This window comes from Cervus elaphus, chromosome 22 (genome assembly GCF_910594005.1).
Source record: "Cervus elaphus chromosome 22, mCerEla1.1, whole genome shotgun sequence".
NCBI lineage: Eukaryota > Metazoa > Chordata > Mammalia > Artiodactyla > Cervidae > Cervus > Cervus elaphus.
The window spans coordinates 24437048-24455487 of NC_057836.1; the positions used below are offsets into that span (position 1 = coordinate 24437048).

General features: G+C 42.9%; 1 protein-coding gene across 1 annotated transcript in view; it reads right to left on the reverse strand.

Annotated features, from left to right (window-relative positions):
* The window catches only part of PLBD1 (phospholipase B domain containing 1), an 86546-nt gene that overhangs the window by 7959 nt on the left and 60147 nt on the right, over window positions 1-18440 (reverse strand). Inside the window, exons 7-8 of the mRNA XM_043882377.1 lie at window positions 3846-4046; window positions 3597-3737 (exon numbers count right to left, since the gene is read on the reverse strand). Coding sequence (XP_043738312.1) covers window positions 3597-3737; window positions 3846-4046 — 342 coding nt within the window. The remainder of the gene's footprint in view (window positions 1-3596; window positions 3738-3845; window positions 4047-18440) is intronic.

An 18440-nucleotide genomic window follows, 5' to 3' on the forward strand; every position in this document is an offset into this window, starting at 1 on the left:
GAACTAAAATGGACTGGAATGGGTGAATTTAACTCAGATGACCATTATATCTACTACTGTGGGCAAGAATCCCTTAGAAGAAATGGAGTCAAGTCAACAAGAGAGTCCAAAATGCAGTACTTGGATGCAATCTCAAAGATGACAGAATGATCTCTGTTCATTTCCAAGGCAAACCATTCAATATCACAGTAATCCAAGTCTATGCCCCAACCAGTAATGCTGAAGAAGCTAAAGTTGAATGGTTCTATGAAGACCTACAAGACCTTCTAGAACTAACACCCAAAAAAGATGTCCTTTTCATCACTGGGGACTGGAATGCAAAAGTAAGAAGTCAAGAGATACCTGGAGTAACAGGCAAATTTTACCTTGGAGTAAAAATGAAGCAGCACAAAGGCTAACAGAGTTTTGCCAAGAGAATGCACTGTTCATAGCAAACACCCTCTTCCAACAACACAAGAGAAGGCTTTACACATGGACATCACCAGATGGTCAATACTGAAATCAGATTGATTATCTTCTTTGCAGCCAAAGATGGAAAAGCTCTATACAGTCAGCAAAAACAAGACTGGGAGCTGACTGTGGCTCAGATCAGATTATTGCAAATTCAGACTGAAATTGAAGAAAGTAGGGAATACCACTAGTCATTCGGGTATGACCTAAATCAAATCCCATATGATTATACAGTGGAAGTGACAAACAGATTCAAGGGATTAGATCTGATAGACAGAGTGCCTGAAGAACTATGGTCAGAGATTCGTGACACTGTAGAGGAGGCAGTGATCAAGACCGTACCCAAGAAAAAGAAATGCAAAAAGGCAAAATAGTTGTCTGAGGAGGCCTTACAAATAGCTGAGAAAAGAGAAGCCAAAGACAAAGGAGAAAAGATAAATATACCCATTTGAATGCAGAGTTCTAAAGGATAGCACGGAGAGATAAGAAAGCCTTCCTAAGTGATCAGTGCAAAGAAATAGAGGAAAACAATATAATGGGAAAGACCAGAGATCTCTTCAAGAAAATTAGAGATGCCAAGGGAACATTTCATGCAAAGATGAGCTCAATAAAGGACAGAAATGGTAATGGACCTAACAGGAGCAGAAGATATTAAGAAGTGGCAAGAATACACAGAAGAACTATACAAAAAAGATCTTCATGACCCAGATCACATGATAGTGTGATCACTCACCTAGAGCCAGACATCCTGGAATGTGAAGTCAAGTGGGCCTTAGGAAGCATCACTACGAACAAAGCTAGTGGAGGTGGTGAAATTCCAGTTGAGCTATTTCAAATCCCAAAAGATGATGCTGTGAAAGTGCTTCACTCAATATGCCAGAAAATTTGGAAAACTCAGCAGTGGCCACAGGACTGGAAAAGGTCAGTTTTCATTCCAATCCCAAAGAAAGGCAATGACAAAGAATGTTCAAACTACTGCATAATTGCACTCATCTCACACACTAGCAAAGTAATACTCAAAATTCTCCAAGCCAGGCTTCAACAGTACATGAACCAAGAACTTCAGATGTTCAAGCTGGTTTTAGAAAAGGCAGAGGAACCAGAGATCAAATTGCCAACATCTGTTGGATCATCAAAAAAGCAAGAGAGTTCCAGAAAAACATCTACTTCTGCTTTATTGACTACAAAGCCTTTGACAATGTGAATCACAACAAACTGGAAAATTCTTAAAGAGATAGGAATACCAGACTACCTTACCTGCCTCCTGAGAAATCTGTATGCAGGTCAAGAAGCAACAGTTAGAACTGGACATGGAACAACAGACTGGTTCCAAATTGGGAAAGGAGTACGTCAAGGCTGTATATTGTCACCCTGCTTATTTAAATTATGTGCAGAGTACATCATGTGAAATGCCAGGCTGGATGAAGGACAAACTGGAATCAAAATTTCAGAGAGAAATATCAGTGACCTCAGATATGCAGATGACACCACCCTTATGGCAGAAAGCGAAGAACTAAAGTGCCTCTTGAAGAATGTCAAAGAGGAGAGTGAAAAAATTGGCTTAGAACTCAACATTAGGAAAACTAAGATCATGGCATCTGGTCCCATCACTTCAATGGCAAATAGATGGGGAAACAATGGAAACAGTGAGAGACTTTATTTTTGGGCTCTAAATCACTGCAGATGGTGACTACAGCTTTGAAATTAAAAGATGCTTGCTCCTTGGAAAAAATGCTATGACCAACCTAGATAGCATATTAAAAAGCAGAGACATTACTTTGCAACAAAGGTCTGTCTAGTCAAAGCTATGGCTTTTCCAGTAGTCATGTATGGATGTGAGAGTTGGACCATAAGAAAGCTGAGTGCTGAAGAATTGATGCTTTTGAACTGTGGTGTTGGAGAAGACTCTTGAGAGTCCTTTGGACTGCAAGGAAATCAAATCAGTCAATCCTAAAGGAAATCAGTCCTAAACATTCATTGGAAGGACTGATGCTGAAGCTCCAATACTTTGGTCACCTGATGCGAAGAAATGACTCACTGGAAAAGACCCTGATACTGGGAAAGATTGAAGGCTGGAGGAGAAGGGGATGACAGAGGATGAGATGGTTGGATGGTATCACCAACTCGATGGACATGAGTTTGTATAAGCTCCGGGAGTTGATGATGGACAGGGAAGCATGGTGTGCTACAGTCCACGGGGTTGCAAAAAGTTGGACATGACTGAGCGACTGAACTAAACTTTCTAGGCTGTAACCTTCCACCCAGACATCATCTTCTCTTTCATTTATTCAACAAATATCCAGTGAGGACTTCCTGTGTGTGCTGAGCACTATGTTCAGTGCAAGATGCTAGGACTTACTATGGACCAGTAATATGCTTAAGAATTGATAGAAATTTATCTCAACTCATTTTCATAAAACCTGGTGAAATTGCAAAGATGGGCTTCCCAGGTGGTGCTAGTGGTAAAGAACCCACCCACCTGCCAATGCAGGAGACTTAAGAGTCTCTGGTTCAATCCCTGGGTCAGGAAGATCCCCTGGAAGAGGGCATGACAACACACTCCAGTGTACTTAGTTGGAGAATCCTATGGACAGAGGAGCCTGGCGGGCTACGGCCCCTAGGGTCACAAAGAACTGGACATGACTGAAGTGAAGTGGCTTTGCACACACGCACACACATGTAAGATTACACTGTCATGGGACTTCCCTGGTGGTTCAGTGGTTAAGACTCCCCGCACCGAGGGGTGCAGGTTTGATTCATCCCTGTTCGGGGAACTGAGATCCCTTATGCTGCATGGTGCGGGCAAAAGAAGTATTAATTGAGCTGCTACTCTGTACTAGGAAAAATCATCACTGTGACTTAACCAGTGCATGCAACAGGAGTCATAAATAAATAGTACAGAAAACTTTTTTTTTTTAAATAAATAGTACAAAAAAGAGTACATTGTTAGATAAGAGTTTGAGGTGTAGGTTTTACATGTGCTGAACCTTGTCATTCTTTCCCTGTGTGATAAGCAACAGCATTCCCACCCCTGCATCCCCACCATACATACCCCCCATTGTACATTCACACACCACACATTATCCATCATATATGTGTGTGTGCACACACACACACTCATCAGACTTCTAGCATGAAGAAAGTACCTCTCCGCAGAACAGCAGTTTGTTCAGAATATTCTACATATGTAGGAATCTGCTCCACAATGTACAGAGTGCCTTCGTCAAGGCTGTGGTTCAGATTTACCTTCTTCAGGTCCAGGACCATGTACTGATTGTTATATGTGCCTGAAGCAGAGAAGACATGAAGACAGGGCGTGGGTATTGCTTGGCTGGTTAACTCAAAATCTAAAAAAAACCGTACACACCTAAACGTTATTCTGCAGGGCCACTTACCAGAGTTGTATTTTGAAAAGACGTCTGCCCACTGCTTGCCATTGTTAGCCATCATATTGGCCACCCGGACTCTTTGCCAGGCCAGGAGAGACTGGGGTACCACGTGCTGCAGCAAGGTTTTATTATACACGCTGTTTGTGGTCTGCAGCAATACCAACCCACTGCTGAGAAGGTAAAAGTCATCCAGAGACTCCAAAAACCCTACAGGAAACATGAATATATGAATCGGTATACATACGTGCAAAATATCAAATCATCATTGTTAATGTAGAGCTTCACATATACAATGCATTTTGTAGAGTATCAGTTATTATTTCTTTTGGGGGTTTTTAAAAAATGATAAGTGGAGGATAATTGCTTTACAGTGTTGTTGGTTTCTGCCGTATATCAGCGTGAATAAGCCATCGGTATACACACGTCCCCTCCTTACTGAACTTCCCTCCTACCTTCCACCCCATCCCACCCCTCTAGGTTGTTACAAAGCACCAGGTTGAGCTCCCTGCATCATCACACTGCAAATTCCCACCGGTTATATATTTTACATATAATATGTATATATTTCAGCGCTACTCTCTCAATTCATCCCACCATCTCCTTCCCCCGCTGTGTCCACAAGTCTATTTATTCTCTGTCTGCGACTCTATTCCTGCCCTGCAAATAGGCTCATCAGTACCATTTTTCTTGTTTCCATATGTGTGTGTTAATAGACAATATCTGTGTTTCTCTGACTCACTTCAGTCTTTATAACAAGCTCCAGGGCATCAGTTATCATGTCCCAGCTTAGGTTCACCTCTGCAGCAGGTGCCAGTGAACCTCCATCCCTGGGTTCTCCTTTGAAAAATTTTAATTTTATGATTTGACGAAAATACATTAAATCAGGAACTAGACCTAAGGATGCATGATTGACAAGCAAAGTATGAAATGAATTTTAATGACTATTCATTCACCACTTGGGCTGGAGTCATTTTGCAGTGTTTCATCTGAGCAACCATACTGGCAGCCTTGAGCAAGCTCTCTGATAGAAAATCTCCACAGGATGGAAAGCTGTATTTCTGGCCTGATACTCTTGCTAATTCACTCCTTATTGTAGCAGCCTCGATGGACACAAGAGGGCAGGCGTTCTTTAATATGTGTAAGTAAGTGACTAATACTAACAGGAAAGGAATAGTCTTTCATTCAAGAGCAAGACTGTTTATAGAAGACCAAAAAAAAAAAAGTAAGCCATCCAGAGTTCCGGAACAAAGAAGATAAACTGTCTTACAAAAAACTTTAGTCAAGGAGTCTAATTTTATAATTTCGAGTTTAAAGTTAAAGAAAGGAAAAGGTCCAGGGGAGGGACAAAGTCCTGAAATACTGCACTATAAGAGAAACAAGTGTTCTTTGAATATGTAAAATTATATTCTTGCTCTAATCTGTCACTAGCAACTTTGGAAGGCACACTATGTTAGATAAGGATAGAGTGAAACACTCCGGTGTGAAAGCCAGCTGGCAAATTACATTTCATAGTAAGCTTCTTACTAAATTTAATGAAGAGACAAAAGAGAACCCTTACAGTTAATAAAGCATCTTCCAGGACTTAGAAAATAACCACCTGAGGTCTTCCCTGGTGGCACAGTGGATAAGAATCCGCCTGCCAGGGCAGGGGGCACGGATCAGGTCCAGCAAGATTCCACATGCCGTGGGGTAACTAAGTCTGTGCACCCTAAAGCCCGCACTCTGCAACAAGAGAAGCCACTGCGACGAGAAGCCCTCGCACCGCAATGAAGAGTAGTCCCAGCAGCTAGAGGAAGCCTGCACAAAGCAACGAAGATCCAGTGCAGACAAAAATAAATAAGTAAAATCTTTTAAAAAACGGACTTTCAGAAGGTTTTTTGTTTTTTTTTAAATAGCCACTTGAATTATAAACAATGACAACTCTCCTCTAATTCCATTTAGATCTATTGCTTAGCACAACCTGGAAGAGATATTCTTCTTATCCTACCAAGTGTATTTAAAACGTGCCCCGTTTGGAAAAGTGACATCAGCATCGCAGGGGTGTGGGACACTCCCTTTATCTCTCCCCCTCAATCTACAACCAGTAAAACCAGTAAAGCACCCATAACTCAACAAAGGTGCCTCTGCCCCACACAGCAGGATGCTGGAGAATTCCACACACCTGTTATCTAAAGGGGGGTGGCCTGGACCACGTGGAGGAGGAAGAACCAGAGGAACAGTGAAAGCAGTACCTGTCGTCCTGAACCCCTGGCCACAATGGCTGGGCCCAGAGCCCGGGAGAAGCCCGAACCGCTGGGCAGGTGGCACGCAGGAGTCTGGTGGCCTGGTCACAGCACGCCCAGCCAACAGGCAGCTGGAAGGCAGCGGCAGCAAGCCCTGCAACCCTGTTCCTCAAGCTACAGGGGCGCCGCGACTCAGCCCTCCCTCCCCCACTGCCGCCAGCAGCAGCACCCACAACCCCAGTCTAGGCAGGGACGCCCGGTTTCCTTTCACCCCCTCCCTCCCCACACCCAGGACCTGCACACAGCCGAGGAACCTGCCATCTTGGAGCCCCAGGGGGCGCCGCCAGCAAGACCAGCAGCAGCAAGGCACCACCAACACCGGTGACAGTGAGGGCCCCGGGCCACATCCCTGACAGAGACAGTGGAGGGCGGGGAGTGGCAGCTCTCAAAAATAACCAGAGGCAGCTCTGGGGAAAGAACCCACTCCCCGTCGCAAAAAAGAAAGAAGAAAAGGAAAGGAAAAACCCACAACAAAACCAACTTGCGCTATATCGCCACCTACTGGAGAGCAAAAGAAAGGCACCTAATTACTAAACTGCAGGCGGATTCTTTACCAACTGGGCTATGAGGGAAGCCCCAATGACTAAACTACTCAACAGTTACTCAAGTGGGGGAAAAAAGTTTTACCTAAAGAAGAAATATTTGACAATTCAAATTTACTGGATGAAGCACAAGCTGGAATCAAGATTGGCGAGAGAAATATCAATAACCTCAGATATGCAGATGACATCACCCTTACGGCAGAAAGTGAAGAACTAAAGAGCCTCTTGATGAAAGTGAAAGAGGAGAGTGAAAAAGTTGGCTTAAAACTCAACATTCAGAAAACTAAGATCAGGGCATCTGGTCCCATCACTTCATGGCAAATAGATGGGGAAACGATGGAAACAGTGAGAGATTTTATTTTCTTGGCCTCCAAAAATCACTGCAGATGGTGACTGCAGCTTTGAAATTAAAAGACACTTGCTCTTTGGAAGAAATGCTATGACCAACCTAGACAGCATATTAAAAAGCAGAGACATGACTTTGCCAACAAAGGTCCATCTAGTAAAAGCTATGGTTTTTCCAGTAGTCATGTATGAATGTGAGAGTTGGACTATAAAGAAAGCTGAGCGCTGAAGAATTGATGCTTTTGAACTGTGGTGTTGGAGAAGACTCTTGGGAGTTCCCTGGACTGCAAGGAAATGCAACCAGTCCATCCTAAAGGAAATCAGTCCTGAATATTCATTGGAAGAAGACGCTGAAGCTGAAACTCCAGTACTTTGGTCACCTGATGCGAAGAACTGACTCACTGCAAAACACCCTGATGCTGGGAAGGATTGAAGGTGGGAGGAGAAGGGGACGACAGAGGATGAGATGGTTGGATGGCATCACCGACTCGATAGACATGAGTTTGAGCAAGCTCTGGGAGTTGGTGATGGACAGGGAAGCCTGGCATGCTGCAGTCCATGGGGTCTCAAAGAGTTGGACATGACTGAGCAGTTGAACTGAACATTATATAAATTTTTGTATAGGTAAATATTATATTTCTCCTCCTGTATACACTGCAGTGTGCTCATTCCCAAAATGCCCTCCCCCTGCCACCCTTCCCCTCTGGTAACCACTAGTCTGTTCACTGTATCTATGTGTTTGTTTTTGTTTGGTTTGGTTTGTTCATTTATTTTTAATTTATTTTTGTATTCCACATATGAGTGAAATCATATGATATGTGTCTTTCTCCATCTGACTTACTTCATTTAGCATAATACTTTCAAGGTTCCCAAATAGCCAAAACAATCTTGAGAAAGAGGAACCTAGCTAGAAGAATCATGCTTCCTGACTTCAGACTATACTACAAAGCTACAGTCATAAAACAGTATGGAGCTAGCACAAACAAGACACATCAGTTGCTTAACTTCATAGACTTGTATGTCCAGTTTTTTCCCCAGGTTTGGGTAGTCCGCAACTGTTATTTCTTTCAATACACTCTCTTCACTCTCCCTTCTCCTTGCTGGGATACCCATTACCCTAATGATACATTTCCTAATGGAGTCAGATAGTTCTATAGGATTTTCTTTTTTGTAGACCCTAATTTCCTCTCTTCTATCTATATCATTTCTAGATTTGTCTTTGAGCTCACTAATTCTCTCTTCCATGCGGTCTCCAGTATTTCCAGTTCTTTCTAATGCAGGCTTCATCTCATTTATTAAGTTCTTCAGCTCCAGAGTTTCTATTTGGTTCTATTTTCGAATTTCAGTTGGTATTCAGAAAATACCAGTTTCTCTTTGGTATTCTTTCTGTTCATTAATTTCATTTCTGAGTTCACTGAATTGCCTTTCAAAGTTTTCTTGTAGCTCATTGGGTACCTTCACAGGGATCTGAATTCTCTATCACTTAGATAATGTTATAAACCATTAAAAATTTAAAATGTGTTCATTTGCACATCACATGCATTAACTGCTCCAAAGTTTTTGAAACCATAAGCCCCCGTGTCCTTGTCTTCTGAAGTAAAATATTGACTCAAGAGTTAATCATTGGAAAATGTGAAGACATAGAAAGAAAAAAAGAATAGCTGTTGGGCTGGGGAACTGGTAACAATTTAGGATATAATTCTGCCATACAGAAGAATCACTGAACTCCCAGTTCCCTGAAAGACATGGATAAAGGCCTGACATACATTCCTAAGTTGTTTTTACAAGAAGCAGACCCCACCCCCCTTTCATCTGGAGAGATGAAAACTGCTGGCCACAAGGACAAAGGCCCTAGACTGGTTGAAATGATGGTGCTTGAAGCTTCACCTTGATGCCAGCCAATCCAAGAACTGTCGATTAGCTGATCATGCTCTGCTCCTCACGCTGTGAAACGCCTCATTACCCTCTTCAGGGTGGGTCGTATAGTTTTGAGGGCATTAGCCCTCTATGGCCCTCTTTGCCTGGCAAAGCAATAAAAGCTACTCTTTTCTACTTCACCCCAAACGCTGTCTCTGCATTTCTATTCAGCACCAGTGAACAGAGGCTGAATTTCAGCAATACTCTGAAGACCAAAAACCTTCCTTCCTTCCAAAAGAGTAGACTCATTGTTGACCAAGGACATGAATGACATACAACTCAGGGTCAGGCATGAGGATCATGACTGTAAAAATATCTGTGCTGCATGTCTTCACCCCTCGCTTTATCCATACTTAGCAATGGGACGTTGCAGCACCTCCTAGCAAGAGGCATTGTCTGTTTCCCCACCCCTTAAATCTGAACTGTTTTGGCTTAACAAAAGGTGCCAGTTCTAGCCTAGGCCTCAAGAGACCTTGCACACTTCTTCTCACTCTTTTATAACCCTGTTACAGCTGAGAAAACTGGTACAGCCTAGCCTAGTCTCCTAGTGCAGGAAGGCCAGCCTCTAGCTGGGCAGCCCCCAAAGTGAGGCAGAGTTCATCCAAGATCAACAGAGCTGCCCACCCCACCCCAGCCAACCACGGATGCATGGATGTGCCCAGCTGAGACACCGTCCTGTACACTCAAAAGCAATACTAATCACATATGAGTTTACAGCACAAACTTGTGGAGGTTTAGCAACAGCCAGTATAATAATAGTAATCCAGTTACACAACATATTTTGTTTTCAAATGTCTAACTGCCATTTGATTTTAACAGAGATGGATGTGACACTTCGGGAATAGTTTTCTTTTTTAAAAGGAAAAAACAAAGTAATATCTTGGCACCATACTCACCTTTCTGCTCAGGTTTTTCCCACAGCTAAAGAGGAACAATATCACTTCTCAGACCTTGGGGAAGGCAATCACCTATGCTGGGCTGTCTGATGTCTCGAAGCCTATCTGATACTCACTAAAACTTTATTTTAGTTTTAGTGAGTACTAACACCTACTAACTAAACACCTACTAGATCCCAAGCATTGTGCAGTGACCCCAGCCTAGAGACGGTAGTAGAATTCCTTCAGCTTCTCCAAAAGTCACATGCCCAGACTGCTCTCCCTGCCCACCTCTGCGCCACTCTGAGTCTCCACCGGGAGCCCTGCACTAAGGTGGCTGCAGTGGGAAAAACCTCTGCTTCCTCCCTAAGAAAAGGTGTTCTCCATGTCATCCCACAACGTGAAATCTTCCAGTCATTTGCTCTGTCTACTCCACAATGGACTCAGTCTTCCTACCTTACAGAATGGCATTCATTTACTTCTCTTTCTGGCAAGAACCTAACTGGTACCAACCAATTTCCCCCTTCACTTTCCAGTAATTATTCTTCAACCAAGTATGGCTGGTTTTTTGTTTTTCAGCACATTTCTGCTTTGCCCTGCAATAGGAATGTGATCAATGAAAGATTCATACTATTAGATATTCAGGCACGTGAAGACCATACACTGGAGTCTGAATATCCTGAAGTAGCTCAAATAAAACAATAAGTATAATTCTTATTCTAAAGTGATAATAATCTCTTGGGCCATAAAGATGGCTGAGCACTGAAGAACTGATGCTTTTGAACTGTGGTGTTGGAGAAGACTCTTGTCCCTTGGACTGCAAGGAGATCAAACCAGTCAATCTTAAAGGAAATCAACCCTGAATATTCATTGGAAGGATGATGCTGAAGCTGAAGCTCCAAAACTTTGGCCACCTGATGTGAAGAGCCACCTCACTCTAAAAGGCCCTGATGCTGGGAAAGACTGAAGGCAGGAGGTGAAGGGGATGACAGAGGATGAGATGGTTAGATAGCATTTCGCTCTCAAGGACATGAGTTTGAGCAAACGGGGAGATAGTGAACAACAGCAAAGATTATACAGAGTAAATATGAAGAGGTGGGTGTACATTTAATCAATATTCAATTATTATCTACATCAAAATTGTTTGCTTTTCTTCAAGAAGAAGTTATTTACTTTAGGTTATATTACTTGTTTACTGTTTCCTTTTCCATCTATCCCATAGCATGTTAAGTTCCACCAGGGCAGGAACTTTTTCTGTCTTGTTCACTCCAGTGGCAAGAAAAGGATTTGACATGTAGTGCACTTGTGCTCAGTCATGTCCAATTCTTTGTGACCCTACGGATTGTCAATGGAATTCTCCAGGCAAGAACACTGGAGTGGGTTGCCATTTCCTTCTCTAGAGGATCTTCCAGACCCAGGGATCGAGCCTGTCTCTCTTGCATCTCCTGCATTGGCAAGCTGATTCTTTACCACTGTGCCACCTGGGAAGCCCCTTGACACATAGTAGGTGCTCAATAAATAACTGTTACGTACAAGAGAGAAGGAGAAGATGGTGGTGACTAACATTTATAGTGTACCTACTACACATCAGAAACTTTGCTTTAGAAGGATAGATACTTTCATTTGATCTTCACAAAAAGAGAGCTTAGATGAGCTATTTTTCATTTTTTTAAGTATTTAGCTTTTTAAAGCTTATAAACAGCATTGTCAGGGATAAATCTAGAACTGAATCTCAACACATGCCTTTTCTACCCTAACATACGTCGGACAAAATTGAGGGGAACAGTCATGCAAATGGCAACAAGACATACGCACAATGGAGCAGAGACATTAGAACCAATTAAGGAGAGGGTGAATCATGGGGAGCTGCATGTTTAAACAGGGTGGAGGTGGACCAGTCAATCAAGAAAAGTGTGGAGAATGAGGTGGAATTTCTGGAAAGATAGAAGGGAAGAAGCTTTCTTTTGGCTAGGTGAGGAAAGATTCAAGGCAGGGGTGGCCTGGCAGAAGTTATCAGCATCCTGGTGCTAAGTTGCTTCAGCGTGTCCGACTCTTTGCGACTCTTTGGACTGTAGCCCGCCAGGCTCCTCTGTCCATGGGATTTCCCAGGCAAGAATACCAGAGTGGGTTGCCATTTCCTCCTCCAGGGGATCTTCCCGAGCCAGGGACTGAACCCACATCTCTTACATCTCCTCCATTGGCAGGTGGGTTCTTTACCACTAGCGCCTCCTGGGTGTCTATTCAGTATCCTGGGATACTGAATAGATACAAAGAGGAACATAAAAAAAGAGTAAGGTACACAGGAAAGCAGGAATGAAGTGCTACAAAATCTATCTACAGTCTTTGGAACAGGTGACCGAGTTCTACTTTTATTTAGTTCTACTTTTATTTCTTCTCCTCCTTTGGTTCTGCTAAGATAAAAGAGGTAACATGAAATTAATAAAAGTAATTTACTCCATTAAAAATGTTTACAACTATAAAGGCAATTTAATAACAAATGAAAGTAGTAATATTATGGATTATGAAGGAGACTGGGCTACATTTTCCCCAGGCATTGAGGATATTCTTTTATGTTCCTACTTTCAAGTATTGGAACTTCAAACAGGAGAAGGCTGAGCAAAATCATGTCTGCCCAGACCAGAAGGGCTGCCAGAGTCTAAAAGGATAGATTTGGAAACCCAATCAGTTAGAAATGCCTAGGGTGCTTGTTTGAATGCACCAACCCAGATCAACTGGTTAAGAATTCCTATGGATGGCACTTTAGAATCTGCATTTTTAACAAGCTTCAGAGGAAACTGTAAGGGGTATGTACATGTGTGTGGGAGGCGATGGAATGCCCAGATGTAATGCAAAGTAGGAACACATGCATGCTTGGTGAAACATACCGAGTGTGCTCTAGAGAGCTCCACTTACAGATAATTAAGCGGGAAGCCTCAGCCTCACAGGCATCATCATTATTTACTGTACTCCTCAATTAGAACACTTTGAATAGGTTCCAGCTTTGGTTCCCACGCAAAAGTTCCACCCACCCGTATCCCAGGAGGCCCTTTGAGTCCACGGTCTCTTAGTTTTAACCATTTAACTTAGATACAAACGGAACCATTTCTGAAAACAAACCCCAAAAAATGGGTATTTTGTAGTCAGATATATTTTGCTTGAACCACACTGCCCAACCTCTGCGCAGTATGGTTCTGAAAAGGCTGTTTAACTTCTCTGAACCTGTTTATTTGAAAAATACTGATACAATACCCACCTTGTTAGGTCTTTATGAAAATTAAGTGACATAATACACACCAAATGTGTATTATGCATACACTGAGTGTCAGTTATAATGCTGGACACACAAGTAGGAACTAAACAAATGTTAGTTTGGGGGGCTTTTTTTTCTTTTTATTTCAAAGACAGGTTAAGCACAAATGAGTTTAAAATAACTTACTTAAAACTTGGGTGCTGCCTAATTCCCACACAACTAGTTGGGTCCTATTCATGTCATTCCTGTTAAGGTCCCAACTTGCTTCAGTGGGGTCTGACTCTTCGAGACCCGGTGGACTGTGGCCCACCAGGTTCCTCTGTCCCTGGGATTTTCCAGGCAAGAATACTGGAGCGGGTTGCCATTTCTCTCCAACCCAGGGATGGAACCCACACCTCTTCTGTCTCCTGCACTGGCAGGCATGTTCTTTACTAGTGCAACCTGGGGGGCTTACAGAGGATCAACTTACGGGTCCAATCCCTACACTGTCTAGGTGTGCATCTGAGATGCCTTGATAACAATTCCTGAACATCTTAGACTCTTATTTTCAAATCAACAGCATAAAGGGAGGGTGCTAAATAAATTAGTTTTAAAAACATGCAGTTTATTAAAAAAAATAAAAGGGAGGGCAGGATGAAGAGAAGACAGTGAGATTGTGATAGAGATGATGATCTCTTCAGTAGGCCCTTCTCCACCTCTCACTGAATTTCCCATCCTTCTCTCTCCAGTTTCCACATGTCCACATCAGGATGGGTTGTCTGTAATCTGTCTGCTGTCTCCTTTCCTTTTTCTTTCCATTATCTTTCTCCTCCTTCCTTGCCTCCATAAATATTTATTCAATGACTGCCATGTGCAAGCCTCTGTACTGGCCCTGGGGATGCAGACGTGAATATGGAACATGGGCTCTGAAGAAGTTACCCACAGGCACCAGGGAAGCTGAAAGGACGGGTAGCTGGTTCTGCCTGAGTTAGGGAAGACTTCGAAGAGGAGCTCTTGTGAGACTTTTGTTAATATGGAAAACATTTGGGTAAGATGCATTAAAAGGCAATAAAAATGCGCATAGGGTGAACATTCCAGTAGCAACACAAAGAAATTGGGTGATTCCTCCCACAAGTAAAAATGATAAACTGTATGGTGGTGGTGGCCTAGTCACTCAGTCATATCCGACTCTTGTGACCCCGTGGACTGTAGCCTGCCAGGCTCCTCTGTCCATGGGATTTCTCAGGCAAGAATATTGCAGTGGGTTGCCATTTCCTTCTCCAGGGTACATTATGATTAATTGGGGCTTACCCAAGGAATGCCAAGTTGACTTAACATCTGAAAATTAATCAGTGCAACTCACTATATTAATACAAGATGAAAATTAGATGATCATTTTAATAGAAAACGAGAACTGCATAAAGTGCAGCACTTATTTATGATAAAAACATAAAAGTAGTAAGAGACGGAATCCTCTTTAACCTTATAAAGGGTATCCACAAAAAGCCTACAATTAACATCATACTTAATGGTGAATGCATACTTTTTCACTTAAGATCAGGAACTAGGCAAGGATTTCCATGCCACTTCTAGTCTATAGTCTAGAGTCCTGGAGGTCTTATCCAGTACACTCGTGGAAGAAAACAAAGACAGACAAGGAAAGGGGGAAGTAAAACTGTCTTCCTGCAGAGATGGGCTGATGATGCATCTAGAAAAATCCCAAGAAATCTACCAAAAAAAAAAAAAGTTATTAGAATGATAAATGAACTTAGAAAGTTCTCAAGATAAAAAGTAAGTATACAAAAAATAGTATTTTGATATTGTGATGGTTTTAAAATTTCCACAAATTCCTTGGCAATTTTCCCTTGAAATGATAGATTCTAACATCCTCTTCTTGAGTGTGGACTAATCATAACAACCTCCTTCTAATAAATAGAATGTGGTGGAAGTGACAGCATGTGACTTCTGAGACTAGGTCATAATAGTCACTGCTGTTTCTGCCTTGTTCTTTTGGATCACTTGGTTTGCGGGAACCAGGAGCCCTGTTTCAAGGATACTTGAGCAGTTCTACAGAGAGGCCCATGGAGGGGAATCGATTCGTCAGCAGCATCTTGTTGACCATGGAAGTGAGTCACCTTGGAAGTACATCCTTTTGCTTCAGTTAAGTTATCAGAGATTTCAGCCCCTCAGGCTCTGAGTCTTTGCAGACACAAGCCATCCTAACTGGGCCCTATCTAAATTCCTTATCCATAGAGACTATGAGACGCTAAACGATTACTGTCATTGCTTCAAGTCACGAATTTGGGGCATGACTCGTTACATGGTGATAGATAACTAATGCATACATACAAGCAATGAACAATTGGAAAAGGGAATAAAAAACTGATTCTGATTACAGTAGCATCAAAATTCACTTAGGATTCAAATAAGTTTAAGGTATGTAAGCCCAATATACTAAAAACTACAAAAAAATTGCTCAAATTAAAGAAGAAGACCTAAATAGAGAAACAATATTTGTGGATGGGAAGACTCAGGATTACTGACATGTTGATTCTCTCTGATTGATTTAGAGCTTCAGTGCAATAGAAATCAATAGATCTTTTTTTTTTTGACAAGAACAAATTTTATTTTTAATACAATTTCTAAAGGTTACACTTCATTTATACTTATTACAAAATATCTGCTGTATTCCCTGAGTTGTAAAATGTACCCTGTAACCTATCTTACACCCTATAGTTTGTACCTCCCAGTCCCCCTACCCTCTGTAAGCCCTCTCTCCTCCCCACCAGTAACAACTAGCTTGTTCTCTATAAGTCTTCTTTTCTTGTTATATTCACTAGTTTGTTGTATTTTTTAGATCCCACATATAAGTGATTTCATATAGTATTTGTCTTTCTCTGTCTGACATAAGTGAAATAATTCACTTGGCATAATGCCTTTCAAGTCCATCCATGTGTTCCAAATGGCAAAATTTCATTCTTTTTATGGCTAAGTGGTATTCCATTGTGTGTGTGTGTGTATATATATATAATATATATACCACATCCTCTCTATCAGTCATCTGTTGATGAACACAGGTTGCTTCCATGTGTTAGTAATTGTAAATAATGCTGCTATGAACACTGGGGGGCACATATCTTTTCAAGGTAGTGTTTCTGGCTTTTTTTTTTCTTTTTTGGATATGTATCCAGGAGTGGAATTGCAGGGTCATATGATAGTTGTAGTTTTAGTTTTTGAGGAACTTCCATACTGTTTTCCATGGTAGCTACACCAATACAGATTTCCACCAACTAGTGTAACAAGGGTTCACTTTTCCCCACATCCATTAGAGATATTGAGCAGAGTTCCCTGTGTCATACAGTAAGGTCCTTATTAGTCATCTATTTTACATATGTGTTGTCTGTTTAAGTCGTGTCTGACTCTTTTGCGACCCCATGGACTGTAGCCTGCCAGGCTCCTCTGTCCATGGAATTTTCCAGGCAAGAATACTGGAGAGGGTTGCCATTTCCTCCACCAGGGAGAGCCTAGCGATGGTGGCAGAAACTAAGGATCCAGAAAAGTACATAAGCTTTTTTTTAAATTGTTTTTCAAATTAATTAAGTAATTAATTTTTGGCTGTGCTGGGCCTGTGTTGCTGCAAGCAGGCTTTCTCTATTTGCAGTACATGGGCTTCTCATTATGGTGGCTTCTCTTGTTGCAAAGCAAGGGAGGGCTCTAGGCACGTGGGCTTCAGTAGTTTTGGCACACGGGCTTAGCTGCCCTGTGGCATGTGGAATCTTCCCAGACAAGGGATCAAACCTCTTTCCCCTGCATGGACAGCAGATTCTTATCCACTGGACCACCACAGAAGTCCCGGTGTATAACCTTTTATCTGGGAAGTGTTTCCGAGCTATAGTGAGGCCAAGGGGGTGTGCCAGCATGTCTCCCAGCTTATGTTCCCTGGCTATGTCTCCTTAGCCTCTAGAGGAGTGGGAAACCTGAAGCCTGTCTGAAGCTGAAGCTCCAGGCTAAGTAAATATGTTTTTTTCACAGGAATACTTGGGTTTTATTTCCACTTGCTGTCTGTGCAGTGCCCTGGGGGTGTCTGCCTGCTGAGAATTGTCTTTCTGGTGGTTACAGCCCTGTGGAGCTCAGGAATGCTAGTGTCCTTTGCCAGCAAGGCCAAGGGATCAAAGCGTGTCCCCTGTGTGGGTTGCACGTGCTCAGCGGCGGCTTTAGCAAGACTGCTGGGGAGTGTAGCGGGTGGGGCGCGCTCACTGGCTTCAGAAAGACAGCTCTCCAGCCACAGCCAGGAGGTGGGGGAGTGGTGCGACCACTGTACCTGCAGACTTCAGCAAGGACGTGGGACAATGTCACCACCATTCATCCTGCCTGCTTAGCTAGGCAGCTGGTGTTGTATTCAAGCTCACCAACCTGTTCTAGCATGCTAGGTGGAGAATGCAACAACCAGGTCCATCAGTGCCTCTGCCTTCAGGAGGGTTGTTTTTTTTTTTTTTTGCTCTTATTTATTTATTTTTGGCTGTGCTGGGTCTTGGTTGCTGTGCAAGCTTTTCTCTAGTTGAGGCGAGTGGGAGCCACTCTCTAATTGCAGTGCGTGGGCTTCTCATTGCTGTGGCTTCTCTCGCGGTGGAGCACGGGCTCTAGGGCACACGGGCTTGGTAGCTGCAGCTCCCTGGCTCTAGAGCCCAGGCTCAGTAGCTGTGGCACACAGGCCTAGTTGCTCTGCGGCATGTGGGATCTTCCCAGACGAGGGATCGAACCCGCGTCCCCTGCACAGGCAGGCAGATTCTTTCCCACTGAGCTACCAGGGAAGCCCAGGAGCTTTTCAACTGTCCCCTGCCTCTCCAGCTGATGCCTTTAGACCGACAATGAATCTCCTTCACATATGGCCCTTTACAAGCTACTGTTACTCTGCTCGCTCTGAGGGTAAGATCACATGCAAAATCCTTTAATAGGGGAATTTCACATTCCTATTGCACTTTGGAACCCTTGGAGCTCAGCCCTGTTGGGTCTCTAAGCCAGGAGTTTTGGGGGCTCGTCTTTCTGGGGCAGACCCCAGGGGCTAGGGTGCCTAGGGTGGGGCACCAATCCCTCACTCCTCCTGGAGAAGTGGTAGGCTCATGAGAGTCCTCCTTGTCCAGTGTTGCTGCATGCAATTAGGGGAGAGGTCTTTTGCAAGACCATGTCTCTGCCTCTCCTACCTGCCTCAATGTGTTCCTTTTATTTTGTGTTGTGGGAAGCATTTTGTCTAGTTTTCAGATCTTTTTCACAGGGAAATGTTCCATACTTAGCTGTAGATTTAGTGTGTCCATGAGAGCCCATGAGTTCAGAATTTTCCTACTCTGTCATCCTGGACACTGCCTTAAGACCTTTCTAGATTAAAATTGGGGATAATATATTAATTTGTTTCC